The 23446-nt window shown below is 46.1% G+C and overlaps 1 protein-coding gene across 1 annotated transcript; it reads right to left on the reverse strand.

Moving 5' to 3' along the window:
• Window positions 1-824: 824 nt before the first annotated feature.
• On the reverse strand, window positions 825-23446 carry LOC309606786 (unconventional myosin-XVIIIb-like; the record flags this gene model as incomplete). The annotated part of the gene is made up of 3 exons (XM_082344303.1): window positions 22811-23446; window positions 1761-1903; window positions 825-929 (listed from the first exon to the last, which is right to left on the reverse strand). The coding sequence occupies exons 1-3, from the start codon at window positions 22884-22886 to the stop codon at window positions 825-827; spliced, it is 324 nt and encodes a 107-aa protein (XP_082200429.1). The 5' UTR covers window positions 22887-23446.

Below are 23446 nucleotides of genomic sequence, written 5' to 3' on the forward strand. Positions count from 1 at the left end.
CTCTGAAAACTGGGAGTTTCCTCCCTAATCTGCCCTCTCTCCAAAGGGTAAGGTGCCCCTCTGGCCTTAGCCAGGAGGCTCAGGACAGGTTGGGCCTGCCCTTCAGACGGGGGTGGAAGGCAGGAGACAAATGATGGGGGACGCAGAGGCAAATTGAAAATTATCACCCCTCGCCTGGGGTGAGCACTCCCTGGAGCTTCACTAGATAGAACCTTACTCATTCGTTCAACAGATGAGGAAACCAAGGCTCAGAGACAGGGAGCCACATGTCCAAGAATTCCCAGGAGTCAGCGAGGGGCAGAGATGACTCCCTGGGCCACCTCCCCCAGAAGGCCCTCCCAGATGAGTCTTGTGGCTTCTCTGCTGTTCCACCTGGTGCCTCCTCGCCCTGAGCTACCTCAGGTGCACCCAAGGCTCTCACAGAGTTTAGGAGCTTCTGGAAGATTTGGGGTCTGCTGTTCCTTGCCCACCTCCCACGCTGCTGTCAGAACCTGTACCAAAATGTCACCGTCACAGCAGACATCCACCACCACCCCCCAGCGTGTATAAAGAGCCATATGTGAATTATCTCACTTAATCCTGTAAGGTCAGCAGTCAAGGTACTATTTCCACTTTACAGAGGAAGAAACGGAGGTTCAGAGCAGGTGACACCTGGCCAGGTTCACCCAGCCCAGGAGCAGTACCAGGCAGCAAGAATCAGAGGCCAGATTCCTAACCACTGGGCTCCACTGCCTCTCACCTCTGGGCAGAGGCAGGGCTGGGGCCCTGGAGAGCGGAGGCCCTTTGTCTCACTGCCCTCGGCTGTCCCTGCTCAGCCCAGTCGCTCACCTGAGAGCCAGGTCCAATCCGGATAGCATCTGGGAGAAAACCTCGAAACTGCCTTCCCCTTCCAGCTGCCGGGCCACGTGGCTCTTCTCCAACAGCATCGTCTGCCAGGGGAGAGGACAGGCGCCGGTCAGCACGAGGCCCCGCTAGGCTGCCCGCACACCCCCACCAACCCCCAGGCCCACTCTTCGAGGCAGCACCTCAGGCCCCAACTTGGCTGGACGCCTCCAAATCAAAACGTGCCAGGCCTTTGTCTCACTGATTCAGAGTCCACGCAGGCAATCAACGAATGCAACGGGCTCATTCCGATGAAGGAATCCAAGGGTACTAACAATTAACCCAGAGCCGCCCTCCAACACACTCTTATGCAACCGAAGCCCTTAATAACTTGACCCACATGGTGATGCACGGTAGACTTTCAGGGCCGGGACAGAAAGGGATTTATCGTGCACCAGCGAGTCTGGGTATTCTCCTAGCTCCGCATACAAACAACCCTTCTAATAACCTAATCCTGTTTTCTGTTCAAACAGAATGTTGGCGGGGGCGTGGGGGGGGGAAGGGGAGGAGCCAGGTGATTTCAGAGAGAGGAACAAACAGGCCATGTGCCTGTCACACACGGGCTGCCGCAGAAGGCCAGCGAGCGCCTGTTTAATTTCAGCTTACGCTTTTAAGACCCAGCTAATGAGCGGCTGAATTATGTATCTACTCATGAATATTTCATCCCTGTGATACTCCGAGGCACAGACGAGCTGGCCTGCTCCGGGAGGAGATGTCTGGGCACTGAGTGAGGTGGGGAGGAGCTGGCCTTGGCCTGGGGAGCGATGACCATTTAGACACATTCCAGGGTCCCAGCTGGAGGCGTGGGCCCTGCTGAGTGGGGCTGAGGCTACTGCAGCCCCAAAGAGCCCCCTCTCCCTCCCACCCAGAGGCCTCACCTGGAGCTGGGCGGCCGTGACTCGGCCTGTGGCGTTCAAGTCCAGTGACATCACCATGGAGCACCGGGTGGCACGGCGGCTGTGGCCGGTGAACACGGAGCCAAAGGCCCGGAGGACAGTGAAGGTGGCTCGAATCTTCTCCACTGGTGGGGCACAGACAGGGCATCACCCGTGGCCCGGGTGCTGCCACCCCCACCTCTCACAGGACCCCATTCTGGCCCCAGGCCCCAGCAGGGGCCCCTCCACTCCCCCAACTCAGCTCTAAGCCACACCTCTTCCGCTGCTGGGCTGGCCCTGTGCTGCAAGCAGGGGCGCGGGGTGAGCAAGAGTGAGCCCAGAAGGGGAGATACACACACCTAGGATTGGTACGATCTGAGTGACAAGGGCTGCCCTAGGGCCTCCTGGGCCTGGTGGAGTCTAGGAGGAGGGCAGAGCATTAACATTCTTGGACCTGCTCTCGGGGAACGCCCATCACAGCCAGCTCAAAAAGCCCAGCAGTCCCAAGCTTTTTAACATAACTATTTAACAAGCACCCACTATGTGCTAGGCACCTGGATACAGCCTAGCCTGACTCCCACTCCCCCAACACACACTTTCAGCAGATCTACATTCTGGGAGGGCCTCTCCTTGCTGTATCCCCAGCTCCTCACAGGGCTCTAACCTGGGCCAGGTGCAGAACAGGTGATCAATAAAGCATTGGAATAAGCCCAGTGGAGAAGCAGGATAGTACAATGGTTAAACAAGCTTGAATATGGCCTCTCCCCGTTGTTAGTCACCTGATTTGGAGCGAATAAATTAACCCCCCTGTGCCTCAGATACCCCATCTATAAGATGGGGGTAATAATAGTACTTACTTACCTCATGTGGTTGCCACAAAGACTAAAAGCTTTAATAATGTAAAGTGCTCAGAACATGCTCCAAATGTGGTGGTGTTAGTATTGTTTGTTATTATTAGAAAAGCAATACTGCCTGGGCCATATATTCTCAGCAGGGGGAATACTGCCCCCAAGAGGGCAGAAACTGATTCTTGAGGATGGGGGCAGTTTTCCTTTCTTATGTATAGAATAGAGCACAGATACACACACACACACACACACACACGTCTGTGTGTGTCTGTATATATATACACACATACACACACACTGCATAAACAAATATATGGTGAATCTATGGCATTAACTTTTCATGGTGGGAGACGATTAGGAGAAAGAACAACTAAAAAGGCTCCTCAGAGGGGCAACAATACATTGAGAACACTGGCCCAGGGGTAACAGCTCTGGAGCCAAACTGTCTGTGTTTGAATCTCGGTGCTAGGATGTATGAGCTGTGTGGCCTTGGGCAAGCTGGTTAACCTCCCTGCGTTTTAATGGCCTCATCTATAAAATTCAAATAATAATAATGTCTACCTTATAGGGATGTTTTAAATAATAAATAAGTTAACCTGCTTGGAATAGAGCCTGGCGCGTAAGTCCTCAGCAAGCATTTACCACGATCCCCATCAATATTGTAATTATTATCACCAACTGACACTATTTTTTATTGAAGTATAGTTGATTTACAATGTTGAAACTCTTTCTTTAATGCCCAGCTCAAACATCATTTCTTCAAGGAAGCCCCCCGGCCCCTTCTCTGTGCTCCCTCCGCCTCTCCCCTCCCCAGCTCGGCCAGCAAGCGGTGCAGAGCACTGGAGTCTGGCACAGATGAGCAGCTGAGTCTCCCTTCCGGCTGTCAGTGCCTCCTTGTCTTTGTTTTTACTTATCGGGTCCTCTGCACAGTCCAGTGGGCTGTGCGCTGCACAAGGACACCACACCTAAGGGCACAGCATTTATATCAGATAGCCATAGGCCTGTATACTTATTAGGATGATGGCCCAGAACGTGGTGGTCAAGTGTTTGGTTCTAACAATGTCAATGCGTGACGACGGTTCCACATGTGGCAGTGAGTGTCTTAGGCAAGGAGTACCTGTTTCTAATTCACACAAAAGTACCCAACAGACTAGGGGTGGCCCTGCCCAGAAGCCAGCACAGGGTCTGCACACAGGTGCTCAGTGAACGCTAGCTGAGCAGATATAAGAAAGAGCCGCCCAGCACCCCCTCTGACTCTCCCTTCCCTTCCCCCACGCCACCGCCCCCACCACGTCCCAGCTGCACGTCACCTGGAGACCACTGTACCTGAGACCCTGCCATCCACACTGCCTGCCATCCCCACCAGGTGCTCCAGGACCTGCTCGCAGCAGGTGGTCTTGCCAGCACCGCTCTGGCCCAGGGCCACGATGCTCTGGTCCCTCTGCTGGCTCAGCAGAGCCCAGTACGCCCGCTGGGCCAGGGAGCCAACGTGGGCGGGTAGGCCATCCCAGCAGCTCCTGGGCACCTGCAGGAAGAGCGCCGGCATCAGCCTTCCCACCCGGCCGGGGCCCAGGGAGCACTCCACAATGCTCCAACCCGGCCTCAAGCCCAGATCCACGTCCATGCCTCCCATCCTACTCCAGCCTTGTCAGAGACGTCGTGCATTTTTCTGGGGAGAGCCCAGCCTGGAGATCTAGTCCTGCCACTGGCTCGCTGTGAGTCCTTGGGCAGCCTTGGACCCTGCTCTGAGCCTGGCCTCTTCTTCAGCCAATGAGAGGCTTGAACTAAAGCTGCATTAGCTCATGGGGCTCATCTCACTTGCTACACAAAGGACTGGATCGTACCTGTCTGAAATGAAGCAGGTGGATAAAATGGCTCAATTGATGAGTGACGTCTGCCATGGAAACAGAATGGGGCATGGGGGAATTGGCGGTACGTGTGCTATGTATTTGCTATAACAGATTTAGATACCGGAAGCCCCTTTGACTTCATTCATTCATCCATCCATACATTCATTCACTCAGTAAAAAAAAAAAAATTCATTGAGTGTCTACTACATAGCAGGCACTAACCCAGGCACTGGGGGCACAACACTACTCAAGGCGAATAAAGGAAATCTCTGCCAACCGTGAGGAGATATCATTATATACCTATTAAGATGGCTAAAAAACCGGTTTTTAATTTTTTTTGACACACTACCAAGTTCTGGTTAAGATGCAGAGCAAGTGGAATTCTCCCACAATGCTACACAATACAGCCACTCTGGAGAACAGCTTGGCAGCCTCTTTTACAGTGATACGTACACTCGTCATCCAACTGAGCAACCCCACTCCTAGGTATTTACCCAAGAGAAATGGACATTTGTGTTCACCAAAAAACCCTCTGTCACTGGTTATATTGAGTAGGTATTCAAAATCATCAACAACCTAGAAACAACCCAAATGTCCCTCAACTAAAGAACTAAGATAACCAACCACCCTGGTTTTAGCACTGAAAGTCCCATGTCCCAGAAAAACCATTCCCTCCCACGGAAACCAGGACAACTGGTCCCCCTCCGAACAGATAAACAAAGCTGTGCAATAAAATACAATAGAATAAAAGAACTAACGGCTCACAGCTGCAACAATATGGGTGAATCTCAAATGCGCTGTGCATTGTGATAAGTGGAAGAAGCCGATTCCAAAGGTTACACGCAGTACAATCCCATTTATATGACTTTTCAGAAAAGGCACAACTAGGGAAAAGGGACAAAAGAACAGATTAGTGGCTGCCCAGGGCGGGACATGGGGGAGGGGATGACCACAAGGGTATGGAGAACTTTTGGGGGTGATGGGAACTGTCCTGTAATTGATGGCAGAGACAGTTTCACAACTATACGTGTTTGTCAAAAACTTACAGAAGTGAACACTAAAAAGGGTGACATTAACTGTATGTAAATTATACCTTAATAAACCTGACTTAAGACAAAAAAAGCCCTGCCTGTAGAGCTTGCTTTCTTTTGGGAGAAGACAGATGATAAAAAACCAACTAATTAAATTATACTCAACGGGAGTCATTTGAAAGCCATGAGCTTGGATGAGATCACCAAGGAAGTGGGCGTTTAAAGAGGGAGACGGAAGAGGTGTAGGGATGGGGCACCCAGACTTGGAGAGATCAGGGACCAGCAAAGGAGGCTGAGAGGGAGGGCCAGCGGGACAGAAGGAAAACCAGGAGAGCGGAATTCCTGAGCTGCGGAAGGGAGTGATGGCAGGAGGAGGGAAGGACCAGCCCCTGAAGTGCTGCTGAGGGTCAAGTCAGAGGAGGCCGGAGAATTGTCCACTGGGCTTGGCAGCATGGAGGTCACTGTGACCTTGACAAATGTCTGCTTAGCGTGGTTTTCAGGGAGAACGGAAGAGGGCGGTGGAGGTAGTGAGGGCAGTAGAAAGGCACCAAAGGGAGCAGGGAAACGGGCCTGGCTGGAGGAGGACCTTGGAAGCCCAGGATGCTAAGCGGGTGACAAGTGGGCTAGCATCCACCCTCCCAGTGGCTTGGCAGGACCAGGGGCACAAACTCCGGTGTGGCGGCCCTCCCCCTCCCCGAACCCCCAGCCTGGGGCTAAGGAGCACCCCCAGTGCACTGTTGGCCTTTCCTACCCCGAGGCCCCCAGGAACAGCAATGAGTCCCCATCCTGACACAAATCAAAAGGCTCACAGACCTACTAGAGAATGGACCTGAGGATATGGGGAGGGGGAAGGGTAAGATGTGACAAAGTGAGACAGTGGCATGGACATATATACACTATCAAACGTCAAACAGAGAGCTAGTGGGAAGCAGCCGCAGAGCACAGGGAGATCAGCTTGGTGCTTTGTGACCACCTAGAGGGGTGGGATAGGGAGGGTGGGAGGGAGGGAGATGCAAGAGGGAAGAGATATGGGAACATACGTATATGTATAACTGATTCACTTTGTTACACAGCAGAAACTAACACACCATTGTAAAGCAAGTATACTCCAATAAAGATGTTAAAATAAATAAATAAATAAAAAAGGCTCAGCAGGACCCCAAACCTGGCAAAGCAGGACAAGCCGCCACACTGGCTGGACACAGCCTAAGGGAACGCAGCGGGCAGGGGGTCCTGAGGTCCGAGCCTCGGAGCCACCTGCCGCTTTGGAAACATAAAGTTCAAGGGCCAGGCTATCCCAATCGTCAGCCTTCTCAGGCCTGCAGGGGAACAGGGAGGATTCTGCAGACCCAGGCCCCACAGTCACACACAGGTACCCCCTGCATGCTTGCACACGGGCATGCTCAAGGGCACACGCACCCAACAGCTGCAGAGGCCTCTGCACACAGGTGTGCCCATCTACACCCCACGCAGTCACAGCACACTCACCCCAAAAGAGGCCTGCACCCCCAGGCACGCACCCAGCTCCCAGCCACCCGGCAAGCCCAGACCCCCAGTGAGAGAGGCCCCCAGCCCTGCCTGGAGCCCTCCTAGCCCATCTTCAAGGAGGCCTCAGTCCCAGCCTCACCGCAGGTCTCTGCTCCCACCTGGTGGCCATTTGAGGAACCAGAGGGGACTCAGCCAAAGACAGAAGGAAGCTGTGGGTGTGGGAGGCAGCGTGACTTGAGGGGGACCCACGCCCACCGCAGGGTTACAGGGGCTTAGGGGGATCACGGGACTCAAGTTCCTCCTACCAGGTTGGGTCCCAATCCCCGCACTTTTAGGCTCTTTGACCCAGGCCGTGTAGCAGACGCCGCAATCGAGGACAGTCACGGTCGAGAGAACTGGGCTTGCGGAGAGACCTGTGACAAACACCCCTCCCAGGGGCCCCTAAGGAACCAGAGCAGGCTCTCGGGGCCTTGGGCTGCAGTAACAGAAGCACAGCCTGCCTGGCAACGGAGGGGAGAGTGCAGCGTCGCCCTTCCAGGCTAATGAGAACCTACTGTATAGCACAGGGAACTCTACTCAATGCTCTGTGGTGACCTAAATGGGAAGGAAATCCAAAAAAGAGGGGATATATGTATATGTATAGCTGATTCACTTTGCTGTACAGCAGAACTACGCTCAAATAAAATTAATTTTTTAAAAAAGGTGCCTTTTGTTATGTTAATGAGGTGACTTTTGGAAAGCCAAATATATATGAGATGACCAAATATATATATATATATATATAATATTTTTTTTTCCTTTCTAGATTACCAGTTTATTATAAAAAGATCTAACTCAGGAACAGCCATATGGAAGAGACGCACAGGGCAAGGTATGGGGAAAGGGGTGCAAAGCTTCCATGCTGTCCCACCTGGCACCTCCCTGGGTACACCAATCCAGAAGCTCTCCAAACTCCATTCTTTTTTTTTTTTTTTAATAATTTTGAAGAACTTTTTTTAAAAATTATTTATTTATTTATTTATTTTAGTTGTGTTGGGTCTTCGTTTCTGTGCAAGGGCTTTCTCTAGTTGTGGCAAGCGGGGGCCACTCTTCATCGCGATGCGCGGGTCTCTCACCATCGCGGCCTCTCTTGTTGCGGAGCACAGGCTCCAGACGCGCAGGCTCAGCAGTTGTGGCTCACGGGCCCACTTGCTCCGTGTCATGTGGCATCTTCCCAGACCAGGGCTCGAGCCCGCGTCCCCTGCATTGGCAGGCAGACTCTCAACCACTGCGCCACCAGGGAAGCCCCAAACTCCATTCTTTTAATTTCACTGAAGCTTCGTTATGTAGACAGGATTAACTGATTCAACCTCAAGCCCCTCTCCCCTTCAAGGGGGTGGGGGGGAGGGTGGAAGAGACTGAAAGTTCCAATCCTCTAATTCTGGTTGGTTCCCCTGGCAACCAGCCCCTTCCTTAGGGGCTTTCCAAAAGTCACCTCATTAACACAAACTCAGGTGTGGTTGAAAGGGTTTTGTTATGAATATCAAAAGACACTCCTATCTGGAAATTCCACGGGGTTTAGAAGTTTTGTGCCAGGAATGAGGGACAAAGACCAAATATATATTTTATTATACCTACTGCCTAATACTAAATCTTACTGCTAATAAGGTAAGTACAATTAAAACGATAGTGAAATACCATTTTCACCTATCAAATTGGCCACATGGAAAAGTCTGATATTACTCTGTGTTGGTGAGGATACTGGGGAACAGGCAATCTCATACACTGCTAGTGCAAGTATGAAGGGCAGCATCTGCTGAAATTTTCAATGCATATTTCCTTTAATCCAGCAAGTCCACTTTTGTGGGCAATTCAGAACCCTCTCTAGAATAAGGGTCCGCAAATTTTTTTTTTCCAAAAAGGGCGAAAATGTAAATATTTTAAGGTTTGGGCCACGTGGGAGATGGCCAAATATATATTTTTGGTCTGAATGACCAAATATGTATTTTTCTTCATAAATCACAATATTGCACCCAGCTCAATAAAAATCTCCAAATGCTTTGCACATCAGCTGGCTTTGACAAGTCTTCACCTCTCCCCCAACCCCCTTCCTCTCTCCCTAAATCATGCTCTGAGTGTTTCTTGAAGAAATAGAAAAATCTTGGCTCCTCCAGCACATTGCCTCTCCACTCTCCATATTTGTGGTTGCCTCACTGACCCAGGTTGGCCACACGTCCCTTGCCAGCCACCTTACAGCCTGGTGAGATCCTGGACCTCCCAGATGGGCCTCCTGGCCTAGGGATGACCAGTAATATTTCTCTCAAATGCTAGCATCTACTGATCTGTAGTTGGGGACTGCCTGGAGTGTTGTATTGAGAAGGATCCTGAGCTATGGCTGAACTAGCAAGAAAGTGTGTGGTGATTGACTAGCAGTGTCTGCCATGGGCGCAGGAATGGTTCGGAGTGGTGCCTGTGCCAAGTATTTGCCATTTCCAGCCTGGGGCTTCCCCTGCCACAGTGAGGCAAGAGGCTGGTCAGTCTTTTGCTGGGAGGCTCCCCTGACTGCTCCATCACAGGGCTGTCTTTCTACCCCTGCTCCCTTGCTACCTGGAGTTTTGCTGTCTAATACGGCAGCCACTAGCCACATGGGGCTATTTCAATTTAAATGAATTAAAATTAAATTAAAACCTCAGGGGCTTCCCTGGTGGCACAGTGGTTAAGAATCCGCCTGTCAATGCAGGGGACACGGGTTTAAGCCCTGGTCCGGGAAGATCCCACATGCCTCGGAGCAACTAAGCCCGTGCACTACAACTACTGAGCCTGCGCTCTAGAGCCGGTGAGCCACAACTACTGAAGCCCACGCACCACAACTGCTGAAGCCCGCGTGCTACAGCCCGTGCTCTGCAACAAGAGAAGCTACCACAGTGAGAAGCCCTCACACCACAACGAAGAGCAGCCCCCGCTCGCCGCAACTAGAGAAAACCCGTGCACAGCAACGAAGACTCAACGCAGCCAAAAATAAATAAATAAATAATTTTAAAAACACACACGTAAGATGATTTTTTTTAAAAAAGATCTGTATGTAGAACACTGAGCACCTAAGGGCTCGATTATGGGCTGTTATCATTCAAACGGGACTGATACAGAACTTTTCAAAGCTTCTGCTTCTGAGGTTTACACGTGCTGCTATGCCTAAGCCGGAAACTGATCATCACCATCTTTACATCACTTTGTGAAGTCATAACAATGGTGTTATGCATCTAGGGTTTTACAGGCAGTCCCAATTTCACATATTTAACACATTCTCCTGCCAAGAACCAAATACTTTATTTCAAAAATAAAATTACACTTCAGAACATAATATGGTAACCAGAGCCGAACCTAAGCTCCCACAATAACAACCAGAAAACTGGACAAAGTATATGAAGTAACTGTTTTCAGACACAGAAGGGGCTAGAGTCCCTGAAAGAAGGGAAGCAAGCTAGGAGGACCCCAGGCTGCGTCAGCTCTTCGCCTGGAGGCACTTTCTGAAATGTGGTGCTGGGAGGGGGACCCAAGCAGACCATGGTGGTCCTGCCGAGGCAAAGGCACCAGGAGTTCACGGAAGACGAGGTGCCTGGAAACACCAGAAAAATAAATGAAATGAAGAGCTATATAGCTATTATAAGCCAGTGGTGATGACAACTTACTAGGATATACTCAATCCAAAAGAAGACTGGAGAAGAAAAAAGCAACAAGGAAACAAATAATACATACGAGATTTAAATCCAACTAAATTGGTAATTATTCAAGTGTAAATGGTCTAAATAGTCTAATTACAAGGCAGAGGTCAGAGAATAGACATACCATGCAAACACTAATATCAAGAAAGCTCGAGTGATTATAACAATATTAGACAAAGTAGACGTCAGAACAAATATATTATTACCAGGACAGACTTCTCATCATGATAAAAGTGGTAGATTCATCAAGATGACATAACAATCATAATGTGTGTGTACTGGGAATTCCCTGGCGGTAAGTGGTTAGGGGTCCATGCTTCCACTGCAGGGGGCACAGGTTCAATCTCTGGTCGGGGGACTAAGATCCCGCAAGCTGCATGGTACGACCAAAAAACAAAAAAATACCGTGTGTACCTATCACAGGAGATGCAACAATGCCTCTCCTAGGCACTTACCAAAGAGAAATGACAGCATTTGTTCACAACAAGACTTGATGAAAAATATCCATAGCAGCTTTACTCATAATTTCCCTGAACTGGAAACAACCCGATGTCCATGAAAAGTGAAGTGTGTTAGTAAGTCCATACATTGGAATACTATTCAGCAATAAAAGAAACAAAAACCCCAACACAAGCAACATGATAATGAACCTCAAGGAAGAACATGGTGCTGAGGCAAAGGGGCCAGACCCAAAAGAGTGCATAGGATTTGATTCTATTGATAGGATGTTCTAGAAAAGGCAAATATAATCTATTGTGACTGGAAGCAGAAGCAGATCAGTGTTTGCCTGGGGCTGGGTGGGATGAGCTATTTAGAAACGGGCCCAGAGTGTACTTTTTAAAGTGATGGAAATGGTCCATATATGGATCGTGGTAACAGGTACGCGGGTGCACACTTTTGTCAAAACTCAAACTCTATACTTAAATTGGATGTATTTTATTGTGAGTGTTTTATACCTCAATAAAATTGCTTTTTAAAAGAACAAAAGCATACAGCATATTTATCAGTAAACAAAGAAAAATTAAGTAACAACTGGATCCTTAGACATGTGGTATCTCACGAGAAGGAAATCAGGCATATTCTGAAAGAGATAAGCTAAAAAGTAACACTAGAAGAAAAGGGCCCAAATCAATGTTCCCAATAAGCTATCCTATTTCAAGTTCTCTTCCATCACCAATTCTGAACCCACTTCTTGGTTTAAAAGTAGAAGCCACAAAACAAACCTAATTTCAATCTTCTGAAATAGTCATAGATTATATGGTAAGCAAATGAATTCTGAAAGAGCAAACTTTGAAGACAATGAATTAAAAAATAAAATCAAAGCAGTGAAATATTTCCAGTAAGGAAAAAAAAAAAAAGATTTCTTTGGAGAGTAAGTGCCTCTTACAAGGGAAGAAAGAATATGTGCTTCTTGAAGAAGCTGTCCTAGTTGCTCTCACTGTGTTCTACTGTTATAAACAGTCTCTTTGAGGGACTAAAGCAATTCTCTCTGCCCCCACCTCCATCCACACTTTGCTGGGATTTCTCTTGGAAACCACCAAATCACAAGAATCTTCTCTGTTCATCAGCGAGCAGAGTTGGGACAAAGCTCTGAACTCTAAGGCTGACCTAAAAGCATCACGCAGAACACAGAGCGGGTGTGACAATACTCTTCAGCAGACGGCCCACTGTGCAAAGCAAGCAAGTCACCTTAATTCCGAGATGCATGAACACAGTCATCGCCCTACACCCTCAGGCTCTTGCCTGAGCCTTTCTTTCACCTTCTGACCCCAGCTGAACCCAAGCACATGGTACCCTGCAAGCCCCTGTGCCTCCCACCCGCTTTTGTACCACAGCACAATTCACTGCAAATCTATCCTCCCATCTTCAGATGACTTCTCACCACCTCCACTGCTGGCCGCTGGTCCCAAAGCCGGGATCATCTCTTGCTGAGCGCTGCAGCATCTCCTGCTTCTTGCTTCCACAGCACCGAGACGATGCTGCATGAGCACTTGAGTCAGGGTGTGCCGCCCCAGTGCTCAAACTTTCCTGTGCCCCATCCCAGGACCAGTAAAAGTGGAGATCCTCGTGATTGCCTAAAAAGCCTCGCCAACCACCCCCCACCTGTCTCGCGGTCCCTCGCACTCAGCCCCTTGGCTGCAGCCACCTTGCTCTTCCTCCACCACGTGGTTCCAGTCTTAGGGTCTCTGCCCTGCTGAGCCCTCTGCCTGGACCCACTTCCCCCCAGTACACAGGGGCTCAGCCCTCACACCTCCCCAGGACGCTGTTCAACCGTCCCTTTATAAGTGGTGCCTTCTCCAAACACCCTTTTGAAACTGCCGCACATACCGGCAAGCCCTGCCCCCCTCTGGCCTCTACAATTCTCCACAACATTTACTACTGTGCGGACAGTGTGTATTCGTTGGTCTGTCTCCCGCCCCCCCCCCCAACCCCCCGGTAGAATGTTAGCTCCAGGGACTTCCCTGGTGGTCCAGTGGCTAAGTGCAGGGGGGCCCGGGTTCGATCCCTGGTCAGGGCACTAGATCCCACATGCCACAACTAAGAGTTCGCATGCTGCAACTAAAAGATCCCACGTGCCACAACTAAGACCCAGCGCAGCCAAATAAATAATTAAATAAGTATATTAAACAAAGAATGTCAGCTCCATAGGGGCACCCATAGCAGTACTACTCACGGATGCATGGTACACAGTGAAAGTCACTGAACGAATGACGGAATTTTTAGTAGATTTCAAACAAAGCCCGAGAACCACCTCATAGCATATCTCTACATTTCCTGGTCTTGACTTTGACTAGAAGTAGGAATACTAAAATAAATCAAAAATAATGTATAAAACCCTCAGAAAAGGTATCTCCCAAAGAGCTAAAACCAGGGGATATTAATGACAGTGCACTGCCACCTGGAATTTCAGGCGTTTGGGGCTCCTAAAGTCCTAAACCCGCCCAATCATCCCTCTACTGTCAGTTCAAAAAGCTGACGGTCAACTTTTCCAGTAGAGGTGATGTTTCCTGGGTCCTTAGAACTCTCTAGGAATATATATTAAGACCCCAGCTTTGCTAATATTGCTAGAGCATGTAGCATTTTCCCTTAATTATGTGGACCCAGGCAACGAGACAGCTACAAAGTTGAGTCAGTTGCAGATGTTGGCTGATTGGCTAGACTTTCCTTTTGGCTAAGAGTGGTTTCCCCACACTTGCCGTGGGATCTAAACTCATGGCGCTGAAACATCACCAGTAGCCCCTTCCAAGAATTTCGGAGACTTCTGGGCAGTAGTAAACACTCCTTACAGCTGTCTGATACTGGCATGCCAGAGGTCTGTGGGTTTCACATCCATCCTTTTGCAGAGTGAGCTGGTGGCAGGTGGAAAGTCCTCTGTGGCCTGACGCTGTTCTAGTCTCCCCTATGTGCTGTTTTGTTTAATAAGACATTTCCAGTGGAGCACTTAATATATATTAGATTCTCAATGTCTCATTCAACAAAGCACATAAAGCAGAGACCTGTGCACTGCCCCCAAATTCTGGATTTTAGTATCATGATATATTAACTAGGAATTGTATAGTTTATATGCTTTTTTAAAAAACAAACTCCAGCACTACTTACAATAGCCAAGACATGGAAGCAGCCTAAATGTCCGTCCACAGATGAATGGATAAAGATGATGTGGTATATATCAATATATACACAATGGTATATTATGCAGCCATGAAAAAGAATGAAATAATGCCATTTGCAGCAACATGGACGGACCTAGAGATGATCATACTAAGTGAAGTGAGTCAGACAGAGAAAGACAAATATTACATGGTATCACTTATACATGGAATCTAAAAAAATGATACAAATGAACTGATTTACAAAACAGAAATAGACTCACAGACATAGAAAACAAACTTATGGCTACCGAAGGAGAAACGTGGGGAGGGATAAATTAGGAGTTTGGGATTAACAGATACACACCATTATATATAAAATAGATAAACACAAGGACCTACTGTATGGCACAGGGAACTACATTCAGTATCTTGTAATAACCTATAATGGAAAAGAGTCTGAAAAAGAATATATATATGTATAGCTGAATCACTTTGCTGTACACCTGAAACTAACACAACATTCTATCAACTATACTTCAATTAAAAAAAAACCCAGGGCTTCCCTGGTGGCGCAGTGGTTGAGAATCTGCCTGCCAATGCAGGGGACACGGGTTCGAGCCCTGGTCTGGGAAGATCCCACATGCCGCGGAGCAACTAGGCCCGTGAGCCACAACTACTGAGCCTGCGCGTCTGGAGCCTGTGCTCCGCAACGAAAGGCCATGATAGTGAGGCCCACGCACCGCGATGAAGAGTGGCCCCCACTTGCCGCAGCTAGAGGAAGCCCTCGCACAGAAACGAAGACCCAACACAGACAAAACTAAATAAATAAATAAATAAATAAATAATAATTTAAAAAAAAGAACTTTGTAAGGTAGCAATTTCTGTCTTTCCAATGTATCCTTTTTATAATGAAACATACATTTTTTTTTCAAAGTCCATGGCAAGTATATTTCTTATGCCTTAGCCCCAAACGCCAAATATAATTTATGCATTCTTTCAACCCGAATGTTCTTTGAAAGCATGCTAAATATGTTTGAGACCAACGTTAATAAATATTTAAGAAATTAAAGTGAAAAGTAAAAATCGAAAAGAAAAGGCACCAGACTGGAAAGAAAGGAGTACATTTGTTTTTATTCAGAGACAGGATCTTACATGTAGAAAATCCTGAAGAACTCACACACATACACACATACACAAATCTACTAGAACTAATAAATTAGTTCAGCAAGATTGTAGGATACAAGATCACCATACAAAATCCAATTCTATTTCCATGTACTAGCAATGAACAACCAAAAATGAAATTAAAGAAACAATTTCATCCATAATAGCATCAAAAACATTAAAATATTTGTGAATAAATTTAAGAAGACACATAAGACTGAAAACTACAAAGCACTGCTGAGAGAAATTAGGGACGACGTAAACAACTGTAGAGACATTTCATTCATGGATTGGAAGACTTAATGTTGTTAAAATGACAGTTGTCTCCAAATCTATACATTCAACAAAATCCCTACCAAAATCTGAGTAGGCTTTTTTTTGAGGGGGGGCAGAAATTGAAAAACTGATGCTAAAATTCATATGGAAATGCAAAGGATCCAGAAGAGCCAAACACAAGTTTGAAAAAAAAAAGAAAGAAAAGAATAAAGTGAGAAGATTTTTATTTCCTGATTTCAAAACTTACTATAAAGCTACAGTAATCAAGACACTGTGGGACCAGCATAAGGACAGACATATACATCCACAGAACAAAACTAAGAGTCCAGAAATAAGTCCTTAAGTTTATGGTCAATCAATTTTCAACAAAGGTGCCAAGACAATCCAACGGGGGAAGAAAACGTTTTTATCTTCAAACAAAAAAACAAACATTTTTCAGACAACTAGATAGCCACATGCAAAAAAAGATGAATTTAGACTCTTACCTCACGTTATACATGACAACTCAAAAATCAAACAAAGACCTAAGAGCTAAAATGCTAAAACACTTCTAGAAGAAAAAGAGAAAAAAATCTTTGGGGAATTCAGTTAGGCAAAAAGTTCTTAGATAAGACACTAAAATTCATTCCAAAAAGTTGTAAACTGGACTTCAAAATTAAAACCTTCTGTACTTCAAAAGTCACTATGAAGAAAATGAAAAAGAAGCCACTGACTGGGAGGAAGTATTTGTGAATTATACACATGATAAATAACATAAATAAAGACAATCAATTTTTTAAATGGGCATAAGATTTAAATAGATATTTCACCAAAGAAGATATAAGAATGGCTAATCACCACAAACATGTCCAATATCACTAACTGTTAGGGAAATGCAAATCAAGACCCCAATGAAGCACCACTTCACACCCACTAGGAAGGCTAGAATCAAAGACAACAGCAAGTGTTGATGAGGCTATGGCAAACCCGGAACTCTCATAAAATGATGGTGAGAATGTAAATGTAGTATAATTTAGAAAGCAACTAGTGATTCCTTAGAAAGTTAAACATGAATTCACCATACAGCCCAGCAATTCCACTCCTAGTTACATACCCAGGAGAAATGAAAACATACATCCACACTTGTACGTGAATGTGAACACAGCAGCATCGTTTGTAATAGACCAAAAGTGGGAATAATTCAAATGTCCATCAACTGGCGAAGGGATAAACAAAATGTGGTCTATCCACGTAATGGAATATTATTCAGCAACAAAAGGGAACGAGAGACCGGAACACACAACGTGGATCAACCTCCAAAACCTGGTGTTAAATGAAAGAAGCCATGTGCAAAAGACAAACAGTCTACAACCTGTAAGATTCCACTCATATGAAATGTTCAGAAAAGGAAAATTACTATAGAGACAGAAAGCAGATTATTGGTTGCCTGGGGATGGGAGCAGGAAGTGACTACAAGTGGGCACAGGGGGTCTCTTTGACACATGGAAATGTTTTAAAATTAGACTGTGGTGCTGGCTGCACAACTCAGAGTTTACTAAAACTCATCAAATTTACACTCATAGTGAGTGAATTTTATAACATGTAATAGCATGCCTCGATAAAGCTGTTTTTCAAAGAGTAAAAGTTGCAAAATTTTGTTTTGACCAAAACCATGTTTCAAAGACACCAATTCTCACACGAATTCAAAAAGATCAATATTCAGACTCTGGATTAAGCTCTGAAGTCAGTGTGAGAAAATGAAATGTCTTCCATGGCAATAATGATGTGACGTCATAGTACTTTAACCATGATGTTCTTTATATATGAGAGTAACATTTGCATACTTTATGAATTAAGCATCTATTTTGGAGTCTCCTTATAATCGGAAACATCCTTCTCTAACAGGAGAGGGTATGCAGTCAGAGAAGTGAGTAGATTGTCAACAGACAGATGGAATTTATCAAATGTTATGTGCCCCACTTGCATATGATGAAATTATTTCAGTATATCACAGAAGAAAATGGTAGCAAAACATCTTAACCATACAAATTGATTTTAACCGACAAATTGATTTTACTGTCTATTTGATAACCAGTATCCCTTTAAAACCATTCTTTCAATGAGCCAAACCCAGGACACTTGTCAATCTCTAAATGAGTAAGTTTTACTGACAGCAAATTAGGAATCCACTTCATTGATGTCCGTTAAGACGTATGGTTTCTATGTAAGGATGAGGAAGATAAAGGCAGCTGTCATTTACTTAACCTTTTTTATTCTGGAAACCGGCAATTAAAAACAAAGAAGTTAAGCATTGATCCTGCTCTATTAGTCTTCTATTGCTGTGTAACAAATATCCACAAACTCAGTGACTTAAAAACACCACTAATAAATACCTCCCAGTTCTGGAGGTCAGAAGTCCTGGCTGGCTCTGCTGGGTTTTCTGCCTAGGGGCTCACAAAGCCAGAATCAAGGTGCTGGCAACCTGGGTTCTTATCTAGAGGCTCCAGGGAGGAATCTGCTCCCAAACTCATTCATGCTGTTGGCAGAATGCAGTTCCGAGGGCTGTAGGACTGAGGTCCCCGTTCCCTTGCTGCCTGCCAAGGAGGAGGGGTCACCCTCAGCTCCTCGACACACTCACAATCCTTCTCATGGGGCCCCCTCCACCTGCAAAGTTGCCAAGGGTGCGTCCCACCTTTCTCCTGCTTCAATCTCTCTGACTTCTGCTGCCGGCCTGAGGACATTCTCTGCTTTTAAAGGGCTGGTGTGAGCAAATTCAACCCACCCAGAACACAACCTTAATTATATCTGCAAAATCTCTTTCAGCGGGTTACCCCTGGGAGTAACCCCTGGAGGCTTTTAAAAGTCACGGGAGACGTCGCAGAAATCTGCCAACCGCACCTGACTGTCTTTACAGGCAAATATATAGCGCAAGTGGATGAGTAAAAAGCAGTCAACGTGGAAGGAATGGCATGATTAGCAAACTCACTGCTTCCTAACTTCCTAATAAAATAATCGATTTATGCAGAGATCGTCAGTGAAAATGAAACGAATGGCAGATGACAGCTGAATGAGGAGCCGGAGAGCTGAGCGCACCTGAGCCCACTTTAGAGAAGTGACGGACGGCAGAGCGGCCCCTACGTGTCATGTGCCTCTTGCTACAAAGTCCGAACCTAACACGCTAATCCAGCTGTTGGAGCTGGCTTTCAGCTCATAGGAAATTTAGGAAGCAGAAGTGCAATTTAAATGACACCACGAAAAAGCAAACAGAGAAATCCAGAATGTGGAACACTCTACAGCCGGCCCAGTTTCTTCAATACGTCAATTACCTGGGGGTGGGGGTGGGGTGGGGGGCTGTTCTGGATTAATGGGATGTTATTACCAATTACAATACAAGAACAATATTTGGATCCTGATTCAAAAAACACAAGAGTAAAAGGACATTTTAAAGTTAATCAGAAAAACCTGAATATGGACTCAGTATTAAAGTAAGAATCATCATTTTCATTGGTTGGCATAAAGGTCTTAAGGTTGTATGAGAAAACATTCAGGTTTTTTAGAGACGCACATAGGGCTGAAATGCTACGAGGGGTTTGCTAATTGCTTTAAAATATTCCGGCAACCACAAGAAGAGGGGATGGACAAAGCAGGTACACAAAATGTTGAAACATACCGAATCTGGCTGATGTATATGCATGGGGGCTCATTGTTCTGGTCCACTTTTACCCCGGACTAAACATTTTTATAATAAACGATTTCATTTAAGAGATTTCATTCATTGAGCATCTGCTGAGAATCAATCACTGTGCTCAGGGCTTCGCATCCACTTCCTGCTGGATCCTCACTACGGCCTTATGAAGCAGGTACCATTTGTATCCCCACTTTTATAGCTAAGAATATGAAACGACGACCAGTGTGGGGTGTAGCCGACAGGCCTGCCAATTGCCCGCCACCCCAGCGAAGCCTCAGAGGCCAAGGAAATGAAAGATTTCTACATTTTTTGGTTTCACAAAGCAGTCTGACAAGTCGCCTGCAGCCCGCGTTGGAGGGCGATCCCCCAAACCATGCGCCAACCGCAGCACAGGGGATGCTGGAAGGTTCGGAAGGAGACAAAAGGCGGAGACAGGTAGAGGGTGAAAGAGAAACAGAGGGACCACAGAAAAGGAACAAGGTGGAAACACAGGGAGACAGTCACGGAAAGGGGTGGAGGGAAGAGATGGGGAGACAGTGGGGAAGAGGGATGTGCTTGAAGGGGGATGTCACAGACCTAGAGTCAGACAAAGCTACTGCAACCTTGGTCCACCTTCCACTCTGCCCCACCCCTCACACCAACCAGAAAACGGGAACGCCTCGGAGCAAAGGAGGGACCAGACACGTTCAGTATAGAGCTCTGTCCACGTGTAGTTACAGATCCCTGTCAGGCACGGTTACCTTGTCCTCTCTCCCCATCCCCCAGCCCCCATCCCGTGACCTTCTCCCCAGACAGCTCACCAGCTCCAAGCTCAGAGCCAGGAGGAAGGGAAGGAGGAGTTATTTATTTATCTAAACCATGTTTCAGTTTTTTAACGGCCTAACTGAGATAAAAGTCACAGACCCTCAGTGCCCAGCAAAGCTGTTCTCAGCGGGGAAAGTCTGTGAGGCTGAAGTTAATAGCACGAGGGCCACGTTAATGCCACTAGGGGGTTCAGATCAGAGGCTCCTGGAGGCGGCTTCAGGTGACGGTTTAATCACAACGGAAAAAACAGGTCTGGGGTTTGCAACGTGTGACTGGGGGGGTGGGGGGAGTGGGGATGGCAGAAAGGGGTTACAGGAGGGAGCGTGGGGAGCAGAAAACACAAAGGAAGACAGAATCCTCAAACAGAATCCTCAATGCCTTTCAGAGACTGGAACTAGACCTGCAGAGGAGGGCAGCCCTGTCACACCGACCCCCCACCCCGCCCCGGGCATGTTAATAACACGGAACCACTTGCTCAAATTACACGTTAAAAAACACCTTCTTGGCCTTCCCTGGTGGCACAGTGGTTACGAATCCGCCTGCCAACGCAGGGGACACGGGTTCGAGCCCTGGTCCCGGAAGATCCCACATGCCGCGGAGCAACTAAGCCTGTGCGCCACAACTACTGAGACTGCGCTCTAGAGCCCGCGAGCCACAACTACTGAGCCCGCGTGCCACAACTACTGAAGCCCGCGCACCCTAGAGCCCGTGCTCCACAATAAGAGAAGCCACCACAATGAGAGGCCTGCGCACTGTAACAAAGAGTAGCCCCCGCTCACCGCAACTAGAGGAAGCCAGTGCGCAGCAATGAAGACCCAACACAGCCAAAAATAAAATAAAATAAAAAACAAAATAAATTAAATTTAAAAAAAAAACTGTAAATGACGCCTGCCCTCAAAAAATGCCCTGGGGTAGGGCATAGGCAAGGAAATTCAACACATGACAAATTTTTCAAGAACTCAATATGAAGAGGGAAGGTGTAGTCACTCTTTAAAAAAAAAAGGAAAAGAAAAAAAAGGACATGCCTAAAGTTCACTATAAGGAATTCTTAGCCATATGCAAATCCAACGTCCAAAAAGGTTTCAGCTCACACCAGTCAAATGACCATCAGCAAAAAGTCTACAAACTATAAATGCTGAAGGGCTTGTAGAGAACTGTGTACCTTCTAGCTGCTGGTGGGATGTAAAGTGGTAACAGCACTAACACAAACTGAATGGAGCTGCTTTAAAAGGTAAAAATTCAGCTACCATATGATGCGGCAGGGCACCTTTTGGGCCTATAACCTAAGGCCACCAGAATCGGAAAGACAGAGGCAGGCAAATGTGCACTGCAGCAATATTGAAATAGCCAAGATATGGAAGCAAAAAAAAGGTCCATAAACAGATGAATGGACAAAGAAGAAGTGGTATATAGACAGAATGGAATATAAGTCACAAAAAAAAATAAAAGAATGGCATATGCAGCACCACACATGAGCCTAGAGATAATCACACAACGTGAAGTAAATCAGAATGCGAAAGACAAATGCCTTTTGATATCACTTATGTTATCTGAAAATTCATAAAAATGAACATATTTCCACAGAGAAAGGCAATCTCAGATTGAGAAGACAAACTTATGGTTAAGCCAAAGAAAAGGTGTGAGGAATGGATAAATTAGGATATTGGGGTTAACACACATATACTAATACGTATAAAATATATAATCCCCAAAGACCTATGGAATACCAAGAGTGGTCTACTCAACACTCTGTAATAACCTACATGGAAAAGAACCCAAAGATCAATAGATATATGTATATGTGTAAATGAACAAGATTCTGTACACCTAGAAAAAAAGACATTTTTCAATCAAGTTTGCTCTGATAAAAACTACAACTTAAAGACACAGACAAGAATTAAGGAGGCTAAAACTTATGGGGGTTTGTCCTGGCACATTCCACTCTAATCTGCAACCTAAAAGCACAACTTGCAGCAAGGTTCTGTTTCCCTAGCAAGCAGAGTTGGCAACGTAGAAGTCTTCCCACCCTAAGGCCGTTTCCTCAAACAGCAGCTCAAATCTACTGCTAATGGTCACTAATAGTCACAAGGACTGCAGGGCTGTAAATGACTCATGCCCTCAAAAAATATCCTGGGGCAGGGAATGGCCAAAAAATCCAAACGCGGCAAATTTTTCAAGAAGGCAATTAGAAGTTGTAAGTTTAGCTCAATCTTAAAAAAAAATGAAAAGGACATTGATAAACGCAAAACATCAGGAATTCTCAGACGCATGGAAACCCAATCTACACAAAGGTATCACCTCACACCAGTCAGAATGACCATCAGCAAAAAGTCAACAAACAATAGATGTTGAAGAAGTTGTGGAGAACAGCATAACCTCTCGGTCTAAGTGGGATGTAAACTGGTAACAGCCAATAATAGGAACAGAATGGCAGTGTGTTTAAAGGTAAAAAGTGAGTCACCATATGATCTGGAAGGCCCACTATTGGGCCTGTCACCTGTGAAAGCCAGAATCCAAAAGACACGGGATGGAAAATCGTGTATTGCAGCAGTATTTACAATAGGCAAGACATGGAAGCAAACAAAATGCCCATCAACAGATAAATGGACAAAGAAGAAGTGGTATACGTACCGAATGGAATAGTAGCCTCGGGAAAAAAATGAACAATGCCGTTTACAGGACTACAGATGAGCCTAGAAATAATCATATTAGGTTAAGTCAGTCAAAAGGGAATGACAAATATCCTATGATATCATTTATACATGTTATCCTAAGATTGCTACCAATGAACATATTTCCACAGAAAAAGACACTCACAGACTTATAAAACAAACTAATGGTTAACCAAAATGAAAGGTGGGAGGATGGATAATTTAGGACTAAGGGGCTAACATACATAGATTAATGTATGTTAAATGTATATAAACATATAACATATAAACTATATGAATTATATAATCACTAATACATAGAAAATATATAATGACAAAACACCTACCAAATACCAAGGGAGGTCTACTCAACATTCTGTAATAACATACATGGTAACAGGATCCGAAGATGAACAGACATATGCATGAATCATTGAGCAGATTCTGTACAGCCAAACAATCACAACACTCTAATCAAATTTACTCCGATAAGAAATAGAAATTAAATTTAAAAAACAAACATAAGTAAGGAGACATAAACTTCTGGGGGCTTGTCCCAGCACATTCCACTCTAATTTACAACCTTGGAACGCTACCTCCAGGAAGACTCTGTTGC

The sequence above is a fragment of the Balaenoptera borealis genome, assembly GCF_965194805.1.
Source record: "Balaenoptera borealis genome assembly, chromosome: 1".
Classification (NCBI taxonomy): Eukaryota; Metazoa; Chordata; class Mammalia; order Artiodactyla; family Balaenopteridae; genus Balaenoptera; species Balaenoptera borealis.